This window comes from Mercenaria mercenaria, chromosome 8 (genome assembly GCF_021730395.1).
Source record: "Mercenaria mercenaria strain notata chromosome 8, MADL_Memer_1, whole genome shotgun sequence".
Lineage (NCBI taxonomy): Eukaryota > Metazoa > Mollusca > Bivalvia > Venerida > Veneridae > Mercenaria > Mercenaria mercenaria.
This window is the reverse complement of record NC_069368.1, coordinates 73733434-73754867: the sequence shown is the minus strand read 5'-3', so window position 1 is coordinate 73754867 and position 21434 is coordinate 73733434. Positions and strand designations below refer to the sequence as shown.

The 21434-nt window shown below is 35.3% G+C and overlaps 1 protein-coding gene across 1 annotated transcript; it reads right to left on the bottom strand.

Annotated features, from left to right (window-relative positions):
• Positions 1–6429: 6429 nt before the first annotated feature.
• On the bottom strand, positions 6430–15781 carry LOC123566077 (la-related protein 6-like). Its single transcript, XM_045359909.2, has one exon. The coding sequence runs from the start codon at positions 15633–15635 to the stop codon at positions 14127–14129; it is 1509 nt and encodes a 502-aa protein (XP_045215844.2). The 5' UTR covers positions 15636–15781; the 3' UTR covers positions 6430–14126.
• Between the last annotated feature and the right edge of the window lie 5653 nt (positions 15782–21434).

The window sequence follows — 21434 nt, the reverse complement described above, 5'->3', positions numbered from 1 at the left end:
AATAGTACTCTTCTCATTTCTTTTCAATACATAACAATATTTTGAACTTATCAAAGTACAATAAATATTCAAGTTTTAACATAACTAAGCTTAAAACCATCATTTCCTATGTGACTAAAACAGCTTTTTATGATATTACTTCTATTTTCTACCATTTTAAGTTGTGATACAAATTTTATAATTTAACTGATCATTCCTCACACTAATATTCCCGACGATAAACACCCCAGGAGCATGATGTGGGTATAAGCAAAGTCAGTTTCCCTTTCTTAATACTGAATGCCAAGAAAGGGAGCTTCTGGTACTATTTTTTCCCATCATCTGATTATTTAAATTACTGACCGTCACAGCGCAAAATCATAAATCTAGATACATGTATTTCATTAGATCTACCACTGGAGAATAAGGAGTGCTACTGCACATGCCCTGGCATTGGTTCCACCTTTGCATTCAGTACCCGAGATTGATGTTTTATTATAGCAAGCTTCTCATTTTCACTATATCTTGTTAAATACTGTCCTTATTATAAACAAACTTTACATAAAGGTTGGTCTTAGGCAGATATCTGACAGTTTAGGGTCAGGTATCCTAAAGGTCAAATATTTCAATAGTGCTGGTTAAAATTATATGGCATGCTTCTCAATGTCTTTTTAACTTCTGCCCCTATAATCAGACCAGGTATCTCAAAGGTAAAGGTGAAAGTTGGTTTAAGTTTTATGGCCAGCTTCTCATTTTCACTTATAACTTACAGTATTTCTTTGCACTGGTATCCCTCTTACTCCACTTCTAAACCCTACCCAAACTTCTACTCCTCACTTCTGACCCCTTCATCTGACCCCCACTCTTCAAATTTTTTTCTAAATTCTTCACACATTTATCTCTCATATTGTATCTAACATCCCCACTTCCTTCGAACTGTTCATCCCCTCCCCACCCCTCAAAATACATTTCTTACAATGACACAAACATAATACAATAAAACAAACAGACGTGCAGTTCACACCTCAGAAATTATCCTGTGTTAACAAGATAGAGATATGTTATTGTACTTATAATTGAATTACTAGGTACAATGTAATAACCAATAAAGCAGCTTCATTAGCAAACTAGTGATATAGTAATTTATTATACAATGTATAATTCTCTATGGTATGCAAATACATCTACAAGACTTCTTGATGAAAAGTACGAAGCATAAAAGCACTAAACCCGTTTCATTTAAACTTTTGAAATTACTGTAAAATTAAAATATTGAGAAACCAAACATTATATATGTCAGTCAGTTATATTTCACAGTAAAGTCAATCAAAGCTTTTATACCTTAAATGATTACTATGCCTTCACGTGTTGTCTGCCATTGTGTGCCTTTCCCCGCACCCCCACACAAAGAAAAATATTAACCGATGCTGACGATCAAGTGATGACAATACCTTATAGATTTTTTTTTTTAATCAAGACGAGCTAAAAATGTATACAGATATGAAGCCTGCAATTTCTGCCTTGTGTTTACCAACATTCTGATTTTTATGGCTGAAGTATGACAAAATGACAATAAAATATTACAACCAGTAACACTAGGTGACATACACCAGCAACAGTAACTGCTACCAGCAGCTATTGATTATGTTATCATCTTTCTGACAATAGAACATCACCACATGCTTGCAGTCAATAAACTTCACAGAATCCTATAGTGCTTAATAATTCAGTGCTGTCAAACCATTTTTAAGTTATTTATTAAGTGTACACACTACTGTAAGGAGTGTGAAAGAAACAGACCATGTGCTCAACTTTGAAAAGGAGCCATATAACTTACATTATAGACAGGCAGTTGTATATCAGAGTCATTTGTTACAATTCAATACAAATTAAAATGTTAGACAATGATAACAACTTCAACCAAATTTTCTAAGTAAAGTAAAGGCCACAGTATGAATTAATTTCTCTAAAGACTTCTCTGACTTGTTTATGTAAGTATGCTTAATATGAGGATACCATTTAAAGCTTCAGTCCGATAACTGAGATTCAGCCTGACAGTAGATACATGCAAGTGAAACAAGCCAGTAACTTGGTTACGTGAGACAACTGTAGATACAGCCTGACAGTAGATACATGCAAGTGAAACAAGCCAGTAACTTGGTTATGTGAGACAACTGTAGATACAGCCTGACAGTAGATACATGCAAGTGAAACAAGCCAGTAACTTGGTTATGTGAGACAACTGTAGATACAGCCTGACAGTAGATACATGCAAGTGAAATAAGCCAGTAACTTGGTAATGTGAGACAACTGTAGATTAGATAGTAGCTAACTTTGTGAATGTATGAAATGCAGATGTTGAAAAAGATATAGGCCAGTAACTTAAAACGGTTATAGGATGACACATGCCCGTGATTAAACGATGTTATGCCGATTTCGAGAACCCCGTGTCAGCCGACACGCTACGGGTCACACATATGCGTAGTATTTAATCATGCAGATCAAGTGAACACCTCAAGCTCATGAAAAGACTTAACACTATGTGCGTTTAGTGGATGGGCTTGCATGACAGCGTTATGTGACATTTCATGCCAAATATTGAAAATCCATCACGATGACAAAGTAGACGACCTAAGACACTATGCAAGGTTGAATACTTAGATACTCTGCCCACGTTTACTTGTACAATATGAGTTATTGAAAATTATGATCAGACAAAGATATGACACGTCAATGCACTACCCTTAATGTTCATGTGACCTTGACTTGACTCAGACCTGTCTGCGCGACACGTCGTCTATGTGACCTTTCATGCAAGTTATTGAAAATCATTCGTGATAAGATGTACGGATACAGCTCATAATGGCAATAACTTATAAAAAAAGTTCCAACTTGAGTAGTTATCCTAATCCTTCTTTCTCAGTATTATTTTCATGACTGAGAATGCTACATTGCTGTAAAGTCCTCGGGCAATTTGATAACATTAGTTTATTGTGAAGTTTCAATAAAAACAAACAGCTGTTCGTAAGACAGCCAATGCTCGACTATTTGAATTGTTGCCCAAGAAGCAGGAATATTACCCTAAATGTTAAAATATCTATAGAGTTTCAATTCAGTATCTGCATTAGTTTTGGAGATAGTAATTTACATGCAAAACTTTAACCAGAAGTTTTGAAGTTCAAAAGGGGACATAATCTTACAAAATACATGTCAAGAGTTGGTTGAAGTTTTGCATGCAAGTACATACAGTTATCATACTTGTTTGACTTGATGCTATGACCTAGTTTTATAAGCCCAAAAAACGTGAAGTTTCAATTCAATATTTGCATTAGTATTTGAGATAGTAACTTGCACGTAAAACTTTAACCAGGATTTCTAAGTTCAAAAGGGGGCATAATTTGGCCAAATTTGCATGTCAGAGTTATGGGACTTGATGCTATCACCTAGTTTTATAACTCCAAAGACATGTGAAGTTTCAATTAAATATCTGCATTAGTTTTGGAGATAGAAACAGGCAAAAACTATAACCAGAATTGCGAGGTTGGTAATTGACCTAAAAAAAAATAAGTTTTAAAGTTATATGCCTTTAAATGATAGCTGTATGTACTTGCATGCAAAACTTTAACCAAGGTGTGATGCTGATGCCACAGTGAGTAGAACAGCTTGGACTATTCTTCGAATAGTCGAGCTAAAAACATGCAATTGTTACAGAGATATAACCTTGCATGCAAACTAACCAAAGTGTAACCCATGCCCTGGCAAGTAAAACAGTGCTCACTGCTTTTCAATGTAGAGCTTAAAGTAAGGAAATTGGGTGAAAGGTTGAGAGCACAGTTTACCTGATTACAGGAGCTGTGTGAATTGTTTATGTGGAGGGTAATTTACCAAACAGAGCTAAAGAAATAGGTTAGCACAATGCACTGAGTGATTTTTACCATTTTTCAATGTTCTTGTTGAAAAAGCTGCAACTTTATGGGACATGTCTGAGCAAAATCTAATGCAATTTTCAAAGCTCTATTATGCGCATGATGAACACATTTTATTCCTTTTGGATTGTAAACATACATTATCCAGGTTATTCTCTTAATGTGTTTATTCAGATCTATTTTAAATGGTCCAAACTTAAGGATTTTTTATATTAATTCAAAACAATAATATTCAATTTTACCAACATGAAAAACCAGGTACTTATAGCACTTTTAGCAAAAAACATAAAGACATTTTTTTACTGAGATTCTTTAATTAAAAACGAAATGAATATGGAGGTATTTATGGACAACACTTTTCCCCACCCCTATGATGGCCTATCCTGGGTATGCATGTTTCAATCTTTAGTAGGCTGTGACCTTGACCTTTCACCCTGAAATCAGACCACTGTAGGTCAAAGTGACAGGAAAAGATTTTTACTGTCAAGGTTACTTTGATCTTGACCATCAACATGATGACTGGTATTAATATAAGTCATCAGCTGACCACAGGTAATTATAACAAGAGGACCATGATGGTCCTGAATCGCTCACCTGTCCCCACATGACCCAGTTCTGAACTAAGTATGACGTTGTTTTTTCTATTATTTGACATAGTGACCTAGTTTTTGAGCTCATGTGACCCAGTTTTGAACTTGACCTAGATATCATCAAGATAAAAATTCTGACCAATTTTCATGAAGATCCATTAAAAAATATGGCCTCTAAGAGAGGTCACAAGGTTTTTCTATTATTTGACCTAATCACCTAGTTTTTAAAGGCACGTGACCCAGTTTTGAACTTGACCTAGATATCATCAAGGTGAAACTCACCAATTTTCATGAAGATCTCATGAAAAATATGGCCTCTAGACAGGTCACAAGGTTTTTCTATTTTTAGACCTACTGACCTAGTTTTTGAACGCACGTGACCCAGTTTCGAACTTTAACTAGATATCATCAAGGAGAACATTCTGACCAATTTTCATGAAGATCCATTCAAAAGTATGGCCTCTAGAGAGGTCACAAGGTTTTCCTATTTTTAGATCTACTAACGTAGTTTTTGACCGCAGTTGACCCAGTTTCGAACTTGACCTAGATATCATCAAGATTAACATTCAGACAAACTTTCATACAGATCCCATGAAAAATATGGCCTGTAGAAGTGACAAAAAGTTTTTTATTATTTATTTGACCATACTGACTAGTTTTTAAGCATGTGACCACAGTTATCTAAAACTTGATCTATGCAGTATTATTCATGCAAGAATGAACATTCTTGAACTAACTTCAATGAAGTAATCCATGACAAAAGTGTGGGCTTAGGGGAGGTACAAAAGGTTATTTTGATATATTTTAACACAGACTTTAACCGCAAAATTTGTTACACACATTCATACATCTTACCTAGATATCAATAAAATAACATATACTCAAATACACTTCTAAAGCATCACATAAAAATGAAAAGTTAATAGTAAGCAAAAGTTTAGGACGGTAAACACTGCGGAACCTAATGAAAGCGCATTTCACAACTGCCTAACAAAAAATTTGTATTCTAATGTTCAAACATTATCCTAGTTCTGGCAGGAACGAACAGTATCCTGCATAATCGTAAGCCTGCGAATTAGTTATCAACAGCACTATTAACCACATCTTTTCAAGTTTGGTGGACTGGATGAGATGTTAGAAATTGATCAAAATAAAAAGGCATTTTTCTTATAAGGCAATAACTTATCTGAAACAGACAACTTACCAATAAAAAATTTTCGATTTGAAGATCATATAATTTACATCTTACAAGATAAAATTGCAATTTTTAACAAGGACAAACTCAATATGCTACATCATATTACAACTTGTATTAGCACATTTTGTACAAGTAAATCAAGAGAAAGTTAACTTAGTGCAGCATGAGTTTTGAGAAGGAAACAATGTAAAATATTACCATGTGTATCATAATACATTATGTAAATGTAGGTATGCAATCATTCAAAACATTTGCCAAGATTTATTACTGTCATACCTGTATACAAAAACCGCAACAAAAGCCAAAAGAAGTCTTATCATGCACATTACTCCAAGTTTAAAACAAACTGCAAATGCTTTGAACAGAAGTGAGACTTGCTAAGACTTGTAAACAATTTGATTATATCTCTTCAAACCTGCAGGTCCGCTTCAGCACAGGTTCAACTGTACATATAATAAAGCAACATTAAATGTTTTATTTACATTTCAAGGTAACGGCTGACAACCATTCTTCTCCATTGAAACTAACAATCAGTAATAAATGAATAGACTTAATTAGCTGAACCATAACTAATTAATATGAAACCTGTGGTTTTCCTGTTTACTGCTGTTTTTTAAGTCACACAGAGATAAATTATCTCTGTCTGACAGCTTTATGGTCTCTGTTGGTACATGCCAGTATGTGATCATTTACTTTTTTGCTTATATATACAGTACCATCAATATACAAAAATCACTTTTTCATAGGATAAAACATAACGGTAGATTTCTCGGAAGCATAGAGCACCACAAATGCAGCCTTGGAGCCACACATTTGCAAAGTACGCACACAATAAACAGAAGCTGTAATGGAAAAATATTATGGACTGGTTGCTTTAAAAATCCAACAAGTACATTTTAATTTTATACAAAATATAGAAAAAGGGTGAGGAAGGGGTAGGTGGTAGAAGGGGGAAACACTTAACAAACACTGCATTGATTATAAATGCACTGAGCTGTTAGTTATTGGCAATGGGGTGGGGGGGGGGGGGGCAATTTTGGCTATTGCAATACTGCTGATACCAACTAAAGTACAAATACAATACTATTCAACAGGACTGAGCAAACTCTTTTAGTATCATTCCTATAATTAAGTATTTTTTAGAGCCTTGTCATACTGAAAATACAAAATGTACAGAAAATTCCCATTATTTAGCCCTATCATGCTGGGCACGACTTGGTCTTCCTTTGTGACCAGTGTAGATCATGATCAGCATGCACATCCGTGAAGTCTGATCATGTTCTGCATTGTTCGCCATTCAGTCAGTATCTTTTTGGTAAGCACCACTTTTGACAGTTAATGGTACTGTCCAAATTGAAAGATGGACAAGTTCATTATAGAAATTTAGCTCGATAAGGGTAAATCTCTGGTAGGATCTATCCACCACTGTAAAGGCTGGTTTTTAAATATAACTGTATTACTTTTGGCCATAAATGAATAAGACAACCAATCTCATACAAACAAAATTTTCCAGTCATAACTTTTATGTATCTGCCAGTTTAATTACAAAGTTATAATACAATCAACAAGTGGCAATTTGTCTGACAAATTAAACAACCCTATAAAACAATAGCATAAAATTTAACATATAGGCCTAGTTGTTACACAAGACACCTGTAGCATTGTAATGTCATGATATACTGCAATGAAAACATATGAGCCGCGCCATGAGAAAACAAACATAGTGGGTTTGCGACCAGCATGGATCCAGACCAGCCTGCGCATCCGCGCAGTCTGGTCAGGATCCACGCTGTTCGCTAACAGTTTCTCTAATTCTATTAGGCTTTGAAAGCGAACAGCATGGATCCTGACCAGACTGCGCAGATGCGCAGGCTGGTCTGGATCCATGCTGGTCGCAAACCCACTTTGTTGGTTTTGTCATGGCACGGCTCATATTATGTTTGCAAGAGGTTCAAACTGTAACTGTTGGAAACATTTTACAACAAAATTCTAGCACTTCAGTATGTAATGCACATTGTATTCTGGTCATACACAAATCCTACCACAGTGTATATAGTTGAAAGGAATTTGTTCATGATTTCAATCTATTGCAACTTTCTCCATTCTACTACTTCAGTATTCAAACTAAGTTCAATGCCTTACTTCAATTATAGTTTACTAAACCTAAAAGCAAGGAAAAATGAAATTGTTCTTTTTAAACAATTCAGCTTGAAAAAAGGTTGTCCTTTGAATGGACCATTTACTTTTTTCAATCAAAGTTAGGCCAAATGAAATTTCTCAAGCTGATCTGCCCAGATGGTCTCATTTCTGAAACTAGAATAAACAAGAACACCGCAATGCGAAGCAATATACGCCCGAAGGTATGACCTTTGACCCCTAAGTGTGATTGAAGCGAGCCATCCAGAACATGCGCTCTGCATGTCGTCTAGATGTGGTGAACATTTGTGCCAAATTTCTTTAAAATCCTTCAAGCAGTTAAAGAGTTACAGAGCAGACACGAAACAAAGTCGTATGTCCTTTGACCCCTAATTGTGATCTTGACCTTGAAGCGAGCCATGGGCTCTGCAAGTCGTCTAGATGTTGTGAACATTTATGTAAAGTTTTTTCAAAATCCTTCAAGAGTTACAGAGCAGACACAAAATTGCTAGCAGACTTATGGACACTGGTGTCATAACAATACGTCCCTTCGGGCGTATAAAAAGCAACTTTGATATTGGCCAATTTCAAAATCAAGCACAATGTCAACCAATCAGAATTCAGAACAAGAGCTGTCACTAATGGTGACAAATGCCCCCGCAGCGCCTTGACCTTTGACCTGGTGACCTTGACCCCAAGTCAATAAGGGTCGTGTACTCAATAAGTACTATCAGCATGTGAAGTTTGAAGGTCCTGGTCGCAGTGGTTCACGAATAAAGTGCCTTCATGCAAAAAGTTAACACTGGCCCCTGTGACCTTGACCTCTGACCCCAAAGTCAGTAGGGGTTGTGTACTCAATAAGTACTATTAGCAAGTGAAGTCTGAAGGTCCTGCGTACAGTGGTTCGCGAGTAAAGTGCATTCATGCAAAAAGTTAACATTGGCCCATGTGACCTTGACCTTTGACCTGGTGACACCAAAGTCAGTAGGGGTCGTGTACTCAATAAGTACTATCAGCAAGTGAAGTTTGAAATCCTGGGTGCAGTGGTTCGCGAGTAAAGTGCCTTCATGCAAAATGTAAACATTGTGACGAAAGAATGTTGTGACGAACGAACTAACGAACGAGTTCACATTGGCCCCTGTGACCTTGACCTATGACCCCAAAGTCAGTAGGGGTCATGTACTCAGTAAATACTATCAGCATATGAAGTTTAAAAGTCCTGGGTGCAGTGGTTCGCGAGTAAAGTGCCTTCATGCAAAAAGTTAACGTTGTGACGAACGAACGGATGGACAGTTGAAAACTAATATGCCTCCCTTCGGGAGCATAAAAACATTCACCTAGAAGTAGTAATGGTAAGCATTCACTCATAGCAACAGACGTAACTTCTAGCTACTTCAGAACAATAAAATTACCCATCAAAATGCTGATCTACATCAACAATGTAATGTCTTTACATATTGGAATGTTAACAACAACAAAACAAATTGAGCAGTACCTTATATACAGAAAATTCAACAAAAAATTTAGCAGATTTGACACAACTCCTAACTTGGTTGATACATTGCTTAGATTTACCTTGGTATGGCTATACAAAAACAGTTAATCAAATTAAATTAACATACTCTGAAATCACTAATATTTGTGGAGGACTAATTTTCATGGATTTCGTGGTTGAGTCAATCCACGAAATGTAATCCCAATGAAGAAGTAACATTCCCATTCATTTTATGTTCAAAAGTTGAAATCCAAGAATTCATATCCCCACAAAATTGCCGTTTTGACCAAAGCCACGAAATTCCATGCCCAAGAAATTAAATGATTTTACAGTATTCAATTAAATGCAGCATATTCTCACATTCTATCAAAATTTGAATCTTATCTTAAATCTCACTAAAACAAGTAAGAGTTACTGTCCTTGTGCTTTACACTTCCTCGCATTTCAATCTACCATTGTATCAAGTTATATCAAATTTCTTTCAGTGTAGTTGAAGTTACTGAAACAGACTGATGGACGGACAGGACAAAGTTTTTTCCCCAATGTAGCCACCAAAAATTTAATGGGGTTTTAAAAACAGTAATTTTTCTCAATTTTCATACCTAGGAAATCTCCTTAACAAGCTAACCAGCCCTGATCAGAAAATGTGCCAAGTCTGACTATTATGAAGCAAAAGACACTCAAAATTTGATACATATACTTCAGAGTGACTGTACATGTATATATTTATACATAACAGACATTATTCTAAACAATATTTAGGAAGAAAATCTTCCTTATAAATATTGTGACACAACATACTCTACATAATATTATATCTGTTAAAAAAGGACTGAATTCAAATTTAATATAATATTACGCTAACAGTTTACAGGTCTATTCTCCTGTGAGTGGTCATGATATTTAGATTGTAGATGAACCCATCCAGCTGACCAGACTAACATACAGAAACTTAAAATGAATATTTTGGTAAATAAACAAACAGAATTCAATTCAGCAAAAAATTCAAGTTAAAAAGATATATACAAGGTCCTTAACATCTACAAAAAAAAAACACTTCTGATATATTAATTTAACCAACATAAAATTAAAATGTGACATTTTTACATACATTTTTAAATGCAAAATGAAAAGTTTAAACTGCAACAAACATCTTTCTAAATAATACAATTAGAAAATAGAGATATGTGTACCAGACAATGACGTTCCCACGTCTGACAATATACATGTTATACATATAGTTTGTATATTATTTATTACCTTGATTTATTAGAGGAATGAGTCCTCAGTGGCTTGAATTGTAGGAGGTAATGGATATTACAAAACTTCTAAAAGAAACCAAGATTCTTTTTAGTGGGGCTGTGGGGTGCAATTTTTTAAAATCTTTAATGCCTATAATTCTTAACTAAGTAAACGGCTATAACTCTGGTCATGCAGAGTGAAATTTCAAACAAAACATGGGTGTACAACTTCACATGCTTAAACGGTGCCATGACTAGGTTATATATATTTTTCAGAAACATATAATTATGTGACACAAACTTTGAAAACCCGTTTTACCATGTCAATGGCCATTACTCTGATTTGGCTGAGTGAAATCCCAAACAAAACCCTTTGATGTGTTGAAGTGACGAGATGCACAACTTTATATGCCTGTTTCATGACTCTAGGTCAAATACTTTTAGAGATACATGAATTACAAACTTGAAAGCCCCTTTATGCAAATTTTCACTGCCAAGTGCCATAACTCTGGTCTGGCTGAGTGAAATCAAGTGCACAATTTCACATGATGAATAGCAATCCTATAAGGTTCCAATTCTCTAAGCCAGATACTTTTTAAGATCATATGCATGACACAAATTCGGACATTAGGACAAGGGAAAATTTAAGTGCTCGCCCCAACCAACTGTTGGGGTAGGGGTGGGGCACAAAAAAACGACAACATATTAAAAGAAGAGCTTGACAAGACAATCTAGCTTGAAGCCAGAGAACTCTGTCACTCACACTGCTAAAAGAATTGAAAAGTATTTTTCAGTTGTAGCATCAAAACAATACAATTAAGTTCTGTGAAAATAAAGTTTAAAGGCTCCTAAGTTCAAAACAAACAAAGTAATCTCTTCAGAATTCAGACTATCGAATCAAATGCTCATCAAGCTAATGTTGTAATTTCACAATGTGTTTTAATTTTCATAGGCCAACATGAAAATTCAACATGTCTACATTTGTTTAACTGCAGATTTCAAATTAAAAGAAATGTTACATCAATTATACCTTATAAACAACATAACATTTCATACACACACATTTAAAACACATGTAATCAAAACTAAATAAAGCTGCAAATATAATTGTGTGTATGGACTAAAACAGCATCCTGATAACGTACTTCTGACTAGTACCAGTATATCTCAGAGGTTTTTTTCACATTCTCTCACAGCTCAAAATGAGTCACATTAAAGACATATTTTCAACAATATTCAGACTATCATCATATAAAATTCAACCATAAATGTATATTTAATTGCTATTTTAAAACAACATTATTCATGATTTTCTGTATTACTAAGAAGTTTTAATGTCTTTTTTGTATAATAGTTTTAAGAAATCAAAGAAAACTTCCCAGTAACTTGATTTCATGTCCCTTCCACAATATCTAAATAGTATATTTTGTATTAATATATAATTTTCAACATACCTATATAAAATGATGAATGCTTACACATGATACATCATAAATTATATCAAAATAATTTTAATAAATGTCTGGCCCTAATAAATGGACAGAAAGCAGAGCTACCCTTGACAACTGAAATGTTCTTTAAGTACTAGTAGAAGTTATTTTCTCACTTTCAAGAATTTAAAACAAATTATATCTCATATTAAAATGGCAACAATTGAGAAATAAATAAACACATTTGGTAAAGCAAAGTTCAACATTAAAACAGCAATACAGGCTCCGCATGAGATAAAATGGGGGAAGATATACAGTGTTATGCTCCAGCTGTAACAATTTTGCTCACTTTATCCTTAAAGCAGGCCACCATATATCTTCCCCCTGGATAACATTAACAACATTTACACATATCAAACCTTTTATATACATATATTTTGTCAACAAACCATTCTGGCAACAGACTGCAAAAATTAATAATAACAAGGCAGTCTGAAAGTCAACTAAATCCCCCGCCACTGCTATGGATAGTGAAAGGGTAAACCTTTGATTTTAGCTGTGACCTTGACCTTGAACTGACATGGCTGATTCATGAATTCTGCACAACGTCTTGATGAGGTGATCATTTGACCCAAGTTTCATGAAAATCCTTCAAGGGGTTTAGGAGATACAGAGCTGAAACCTTTGACCTTCAGTTGTGACCTTGACCTTGAGTTGACATGGCTGACTCATGAGTTCTTGATGAGGTGATCATTTGACCCAAGTTTGATGAAAATCCTTCAAGGGGTTTAGGAGATACAGAGTGGACACCAAATGGAAGGCTCAAACCTTCGACCCTTAGTTGTGACCTTGACCTTGAGCTGGCATGGTTGACTCATAATTTCTGCACATCGTTCTGATGAGGTAATCATTTGACCCAAGTTTTATAAAATTCCTTCAACGGGTTTAGGAGATATAGAGCGGACACGAAATGGAAGGCTCAAACCTTTGACCTTCAGTTGTGACCTTGACCTTGAGCCAACATGGCTGACTCATAAGTTCTGCACATCGCCTTGATAAGGTGATCGTTTGACCCAAGTTTGATGAAAATCCTTCAAGTGGTTTAGGAGATATAGAGCGGACACAAAATGGAAGGCTCAAACCTTTGACCCTAAGTTGTGACATTGACCTTGAGCCGGCATGACTGACTCGTGGGTTCTGCACATCGTCTTGATGAGGTGATCATTTGACCCAAGTTTTATAAAATTCCTTCAAGGGGTTTAAGAGATATAGAGCGGACACAAAATGGAAGGCTCAAACCTTTGACCCCGAGTTGTGACCTTGATATTGAGCTGGCACGGCTGACTCATGGGTTCTGCATATTGTCTTGATGAGGTGATCATTTGACCCAAGTTTTATAAAATTCCTTCAAGGGGTTTAGGAGATATAGAGCTGACACAAAATGGCAGGCTCAAACCTTTGACCTTGAGTTGTGACCTTGACCTTGAACCGACAAGGCTGACTCATGGGTTCCGCACATCGTCTTGATGAGGTGATCATTTGACCCAAGTTTGATGAAAATCCTTCAAGGGGTTTAGGAGATATGGAGCGGACACGAAAGTGTTACGGACGGAAGGACGGATGAAGACCATTCCTATAATCCCTCCAGCGGGGGATTAATAAACAGATATACAAAAGTACTTCTTTCTTATCAAGTTCATTTGCTGCAGACAAAGTTATATTCACAAGATGTGCAGTGTACAAGAATTCTATCAATTCTCTTTTTGTACTACTAATAAAAATTATTTTGAAGCTACCAAAGAATAAGCAATTCTTCTTATATTTCAAACAGGGCTTTCCCTCCACTTCAGGAGAAACAGGACAAGAACCCTCTAACTTACGTCTGAAAGAGGAAACTTCAAAGCATTTTCACGAAAAAGAAATCTCGTCTTTCCTTTAATCTTTAAGAATTCTGTAAATGTCTTCTGGAGGATAACTGAGATGAAAGCCTTTGATAAATGAATAATAACTCACAATAGTAACTGTTTCTTGCAAAATATACAACTTGTACAGCAAATAATTTATCATTGTTTTCAAATTGGTAATCCATCCCAAATATTTTGAAATAATGATACTCAAGCATTTAAATGGTTTAAGAGAAAGTACTAGCTCTCGGTTTACCTCTTCCAAGATGGAAACCACGTGTACCATCTGGGCCTTTTGGTTGCCTAGTAATACCACCTAAATCTGCTAATTTTCTAGGTCCATCAGTACTTTTTCTTCCCAACATCGGACTACCTACTGGACTGTTTCCAACTAATGGACTTTTACTCAATTCCTGGGCAGCTTTCAACCGTCTTTGAACCCAAGGACTTGATGGTGTGCTATCACCACCTGAAGAATAGTCATACCGTTTTCTGCCAGATTCTGGACTACTTCTTGGACTTGGTTTTGGACTACTTCCTGGGCTATGCTCAGCCAAAGGTGATTTTCCATGTGGACCTAATCTTCTGCGCTGACTTCTTGGACTGGTCATAGGACTTGACCTTGGACTAGATCTAGGGCTAGTTGTAGGACTCAATTTGTTTCCATCCATCTGATTTTGATTCGGACTTAAAGAAGCATTATGCCGACTTGGAGGATCATGTTCTGAACCACTACTGTAACAAGCAGAGTCATCATGATGTGCCGAATCAAAATGTCTGTTTTTGTTTCTTCTACCACCACGCTTCTTTTTCTTTTTGTCATCATCTCCACTACCTTCATGAATGTCAGTATTTCCACTTTTCTCACTGTGATTTTTGTCATTACTTTTATCAGACTTCTTCTTGTTTTCAGACAACAAAACAACCCGCATGCCCCTTTTCCAGTCATCTTTATCACACATTGTGTCAACAGCTTTTTGTGCATGATCATGCTTTTCAAATTCAATAACTGCACAGATTGTTGTACCTATTTCTGGATGTTTATTTGAATGCTTTTTGATATCCTGAGGAATAGATTTATTTGGTTTCAGAATGCGAATGAGTGCAACTTCACCACATTTTGAAAACATTTCCGCAATATTTTCTATTGAAGGATTTTCCATTGGCAAGTTGATAGCTAGCACAGATCGTGAAGGTGTTGTTTCATCAAACTCTGGAAGAGGATTTTTTCTGCGAACCTTTTTACCTTCTTCATTCACTTCTAAATTATCAGACTGTCTCAAACTATAGGCTACAGCACGATAATCTTTAGTCAAACTTTTCATCTTCTTGAAGGATGTAATCAACTTTATACTCACATAACCAAGTTTATTACGTCTTACATGTTTCAACAAGAAAGCATCCTTTAAGATATTGGCATCAGAGAAATAAAACTCCACCTGTTTAATTATTTTGTCTCGTAATTCATCTGTGGGTGGAACAAAATCTTCCTCTTGAACATCTTTCCTTTCTGGATCATCTGACGCTTGAGGACTATGGTCCTCTTCACCACTAGTGTAAGAAAAACTGTTGTTAAGTTCATCTTTGAGTTCTTCAACTCGAAGCACTGGTAATGATTTTGACATACACGTAGTTGTTTCTGGCAGTGGTGCTTCCCTCATGCTGTTCGTGTTCTCGTCAGCTGGCAGACTGTCTGCGATTTCCTGGACGTTGATAGATACTTCTGATTCTGCCATTTTGAAGATTCATAAATAAGGAGATAAATATTATAAGATTATCCGATGACTAGACGTAGACTTGGTAAAATTGTAGGAAAATCCCACAAAACTGCCAGTCTGGTGGTACCGTGGAACATCAAGCCTCGCTTCCGGACGATGATCGGTGGCCGTTAAAATTTTTGTGTATGATAAAAGTAAATGTCCTTGTGCCCTAAGGTTAGAGACCACCAATTGTTTTCACACATACCTTTTTAGGCTGTACAGTGGTGAATAATTTTGCTATATGCTCTACATAAAATTAACAATCTTCTGAGAGCTGTAACACATAACCACGTCCATTTTAAAAAAGAACTACTTGCCTTATGTTCTTAAATGACCTATAAACCACAAACAAACACCAAGAAAAGTAGGGGTCATGTATCTTATAAGAGAGATTCACACTGTAAATACAGCATTCACACTGTAAATCGTTAAGTATAACTGCAATGTCTTTCAGACTTTACATAATAAATAAGTATCACTAGAAAAAGATCCTTACTAATTTTGGGGCCAGTGACTCAAAGGTCAAGGCCACAGAGATCCTTTTCTTCCGGTTTCTATTAAGTTTTTCTGATATTTTATCTTAGTATCCCTCATCCACGTCCTGCACTTTCTCCTCTATTCCCCACAACATTCTTCAAAAATAAAAAGTTGTTTCCAATGCTGAATTTTAGCTCACCTGATGGTGAGCTATTGTGATCATTTATCAGCCGTCCGTCGTCCGCCAGACATAGCAATACTTTTCTGAAACACCGGGACTTTTGAACCTAAAAAGGTATGTGTGAAAACATTTAGCAAAATTATTGTGAAAACAATTGGTGGTCTCTAACCTTACGGCACATCATTCCGATTATTGACTACGGTGCGATAATTTGGTGTAATGCTTCCAAAACTTTCTTTTCAAAAGTCTCGGTGTTTCAGAAAAGTATTGCTAGATGGATATTAGCAAAACCTTTGTTAACTTCTTCTGTTGCTATGTTTAAAGACTGTCGAAAACAGACATAAATTACATATAGCTATAATGACGTATACTGTAAGGCTCTACATGTTTCAACCCCGGAGTATATTACTCAGTTGATTACTGTTTCCGACAACAAGTCATACAACCTAACATCTAATTCTTGCTTAAGTCATTGCATAATGAATTAAACTTCGTAAAATAAAGAAATTATTATTATTATTATTATTATAGACTTCCGTTGGCCGACTTTCCGCCTAGCCACACTTTCCTTCAAACATATCTCCTCTGAAACTGGTTGGTGGAAGCTGATGAAACTTGGCCTGGATGTTTGTTAAGCGTTCGTCTTCAAAATTTATCTATCAAACGGGTCTGCTTGATTGCACAAAGGGGCCGCCAGAGCTGAAAATAGAAAAATCTTGAAACAACATCTCCTAAGTCCCTAGTTCGTTTTTAAAATTAATATCACACAAATGGTCCTTGTGTTACCTTCTACCAAGATTGTTCAAATTATCGATTAGTCAAAAACATGGCCGCCAGGGTCGTGGACATTTTCCCCTAATTGTATGTAGTGGAAAGTATGGAAATCTTCTCATATGAAATTGATGGTCTGATTTTAAAATAGTTTGACACAAGAGACCCTCTGCCAAATTTGTTTAAATTATTCCGATTCATCAAAAATCATGGCAGCCAGAGGGCGTGTTCACGTTTCACTATATGTATACAATGGAAACTTCAATAATCTTCATGCATGAAACTACTTACCCGATTTTGAAATTATTACACACAAATGGGCATTGTGTGACCCTCTACCAAGATTGTTCAAATTATTCCGATTCATCAAAAATCATGGCAGCCAGGGATTGTGGTCATTTATCCCTGTATGTATATAGTTTAAACTTAAAATATCTTCTTGTCTGAAACAGCAGGTCCGATTTTAAAATAATTTTACACAAAAGTTCTTTTAATAATGACAATTTATGAAGATTGTTCAAATTATTCTGATTAATCAAAATCATGGCCACCAGGGGGCGTGGTCACCTATTCCTTTATGTGTACAGTGGAAACTTAAAAAATCCCATTTCAGAAACTGCTGGCCCGATTTTAAAATAATTGTTCACAAATGTATATGATTGTACAAATTATTCCATTTCGACAAAAGCATGAACACCATGGGGTATGGCCACTTTCTCCTATATATATTGTGAAAACTTTAAAATCTTCTTGTTTGATATTGTCGCTCAGTATCCTGTATCAACATTAATCCAACCTCTTACGCCACTTCCTCCACCCCCTCCTCACCCCCAGCACACACACATTACCTGTCTGTATTTGACAGTCAATAGTTATTTTCTTTCATTCCCAAAAATGAAGACATTAAGCAATGGAGATAAATGTAGTAAAAAAATCATCCGCCTAGTACGTGTAGCATATTATGTTGTTTTGGTGGTCATTAATTATTTTATAAATAGTAAAATCTGCCATGCTGACCCTGGATATGATTTGATGGGAACCTACGTACCTACAGACATCAGGATATTCTTTTTCAAAGAGTATTTCAAAACTTATCTCAATTTAGTAGAAGTGACAGAATTTCACCTACTGAATTATAAACATTTAAACAAATTTAATGATGAATGTCCAGATGCCCACTTTTTTCACATATGTTACTTATATACTAGACATATTTCTTTTTTGATAGTTGGTAAAACAGTTAAACTTTATAAATTCCTTTATCTATATATTATGTAAATACATGGAGAAAAGATATCTGTAACCTAAATATACTAAGAAAATAATGACACTTTTTATTTCAGCACTTCTCCTTGGTAACCTGTGTATTGGTAACTTCCGTTACTTGTTTTTTGTAGTTCGAAAACTCTGCGGTTGAGTATTTTTGTATTTTTCATATCCTCACATACTTTAAATCAAATGAAAGACAAATGGGAATAAAAGCTGCAAGTATATATTTACAAAATACCGGTTCAAAGTAGGCCTACTTACTTTGCCAATAACTAAAAAGACTGAAGTCCGATGTAATTTTGATCAGCAGAGTTAAGGTATCCGATCCACAAATAGGTAATATTTCGATGCCTGGTGACCCCATGTTTATTTGGTATCATTAGAAAGAACTGTGTCTGCTGAATAAGAATTAGTAAATAAGATGACCATAAATAATATGTAAGAGTCATTACAGTCATGTTTTTGACTGTGATATGATAATTCTTACCCAGTAATAACTGGAGTTCTGTCGAAGTATCATTGAACACTAGAAAGTAAAAAAAAATAAAAATCCTACAACATATTTTGTCATTTAATTTATATTTTCTATTTTAGAAGACCATACCCTTTCAAATGATACCAAAATTATATGAGCTTACCAGGCATCAGTATTTGATATATTTTGATAGGACTGTTGTATAGAACTTGCTTATTTGTGGATCGGATACCTTAAATGGATTGATGCCACTGAAAACCGGCGTGAAGTTAGCAGTAGAGCAGTAAGAGCGGTATTACTGCTACAAAAGTAGCAGTAGTAGCTGTAATTCTGTATCTCAGAAAGACTCTAAGGATGTCTGAAGGCGGCCAAATCTTGGCTCGAGTCCATCATTTTGGTGCAGAATACATATGTACCTAAGCACAAAAACATGTTCCAATTTGTAACGAGGCTTTATTTAGACGTATGCCGTCGACGTCCTGAAAATCCGTTAGCAATGTTGTATGTGCTCTTTTTGGACATATATAACAGCAATATATCCAAATGGTTCAATGCATCCTCAAGCCCACCTGAACGCTGTGAATTACAGCAGTAACAACGATTCAAGCCCATTTTCGGACATCTGAAAAATGACAAAACTTACGATTTTAAACATACTTTACCGTTCTTAGTCGGCACATAATACTTAAATTGCTAAAAGTTATTTCATAGCAAACCCTGGCTTGAGTGCAAAATACACAAGAAGCTGAGCACCAAAATGTTCAATTTTCGTAATAAAAGTGTTATTTGGACGTACGGCTCGGTGATGTAATATTATTATTTTGGACAAATCTGAAATATTTCAATGTATCATCAAGCCTTCTTGAACGTTGTGAATCACAACGGGAATGATATGAGCATATTTCCTGTCACATGAAATATGATGAAAATTGCAAATTTAAGCGTTTTTGAAAGTTTGTCGTCACCTCTCATACATAATATAATGCATTATTTTATACGGTGACCGACGGTGTATTCAGTGGACCAAATGTTCGCTTGAGACTCTGGGTTCATCGTTTCGGTGCGGAATGCACCAGTATTTAAACTGATCGTTGTAATGAGACCTTCTTTGAACGTATGCCGCCTGCATCGTGAACATCGCTGGCAATGTAACATCTACTGTTTTTTAACAATAATAATACCAGCAATATACCAGCAATATACCGGCATGGTTCAATGCCTCCCCAAGCCGTTGAGAATTACAACAGTATATGTCTCCTGGCGCATTGACGCATGAAAAATGACGGAGTAAGGCATTACTTGCCAGATCTTATTTCATTATTATCTTGTAAAATCTCCGAATGTTGTTATTACTGCTATAACTTCCTAACAGTAAAACAGTAAAATGATTAATAGTGCTGTTACTGCTATACCTGCCAACAGTAATAACAGCAGTCGTAAAATTGCTAATGCTTAAACCTTTTTTTCAACGGTAACAGCAATAATAGTGTTGTTACTGCTGCGTCGCTCAATAACATGCTGAGCTGTTTTATTTATTTTTTTTTGATACAATCACAAACTCGTAATGAAGTTTTTATTTTTTTTATTAAAAGCAATAACATTCGCAATATTGCGTAAATAAATAATTATAAAACACCTTAATGCCGCCAAATATATTGTGAAATGAAACGAAACAATAAATACGATATTGCATATAGAGTACGTCGTAGTGTATGCTAAAATATGTCGTACAGGTGTGTTTCATCAATTATGTATTAAAAAGTCATTGCCACACTTTAGAATATACCAAGAATAAAGTAAATAGATACATAAAAACATGACAGAGATCACAACGTTTTAGAGACAAGATTAAAGATATAAAATCTAAATTCAAATTTAACTGATTTATCATTACTATTCAATAGTCCTTTAAACTTTAAAACGTCACAAAATGAATCCATCTCCTTTCCCAGAAAGGTAAGGTATCCTCTGAAAATGTCTTAAAGAAACAGGTTATAGTTACGTAATGAAAACAAAAAAAAAAAATGAAAAAAGAAATTCAATAAGGTTATATAGATATGTTATGCCGAATATGTTGATTTTTAAAATATTTAATCCAATGTTGAAACAATCGATAGTAGACAGAAATTATCCACCAAGAATGCTATGATAGGTAAAAGAATGGTCATGCATTCCATAATTCTTTTAAATAATATTTACTTGTTTTTCTTGTTTTCATTTTTGTAGCAGACCATTTTGATATTATATTCGTCTTAATCAATGAGAAGGTAGCAGAGACTTGCGATACATGTTTGTGTACACAAAAGGTAGTGGACCCGAAATAGTAACGTTTTAAAAATTGCAATTTTTTTTTTAAATTTTGTATAATTTATGATATTTCCTCAAGCTCAAATAGAGACAAATTTCAAAGTGATAACCACTGTACAAAACGATTGCAGAGAATTCATTATACCAAAAATTTTGATAAAAGAAGCCTCAAAGTATTAGTTAACAATTCTTAAATACAAAATAAAACTGTCGATAACATTTTTCCTGAGGAGCCTCAAGTAAAAGGATTTAATCGGACAGAAATTCAGCTCGAACACAAATTATGGCCGAGACC

What these genes read in the sequence shown, in the direction of transcription:
- LOC123566077 (XM_045359909.2), bottom strand. Translation starts at nt 15,635, where the DNA reads ATGGCAGAATCAGAAGTATCTATCAACGTCCAGGAAATCGCAGACAGT.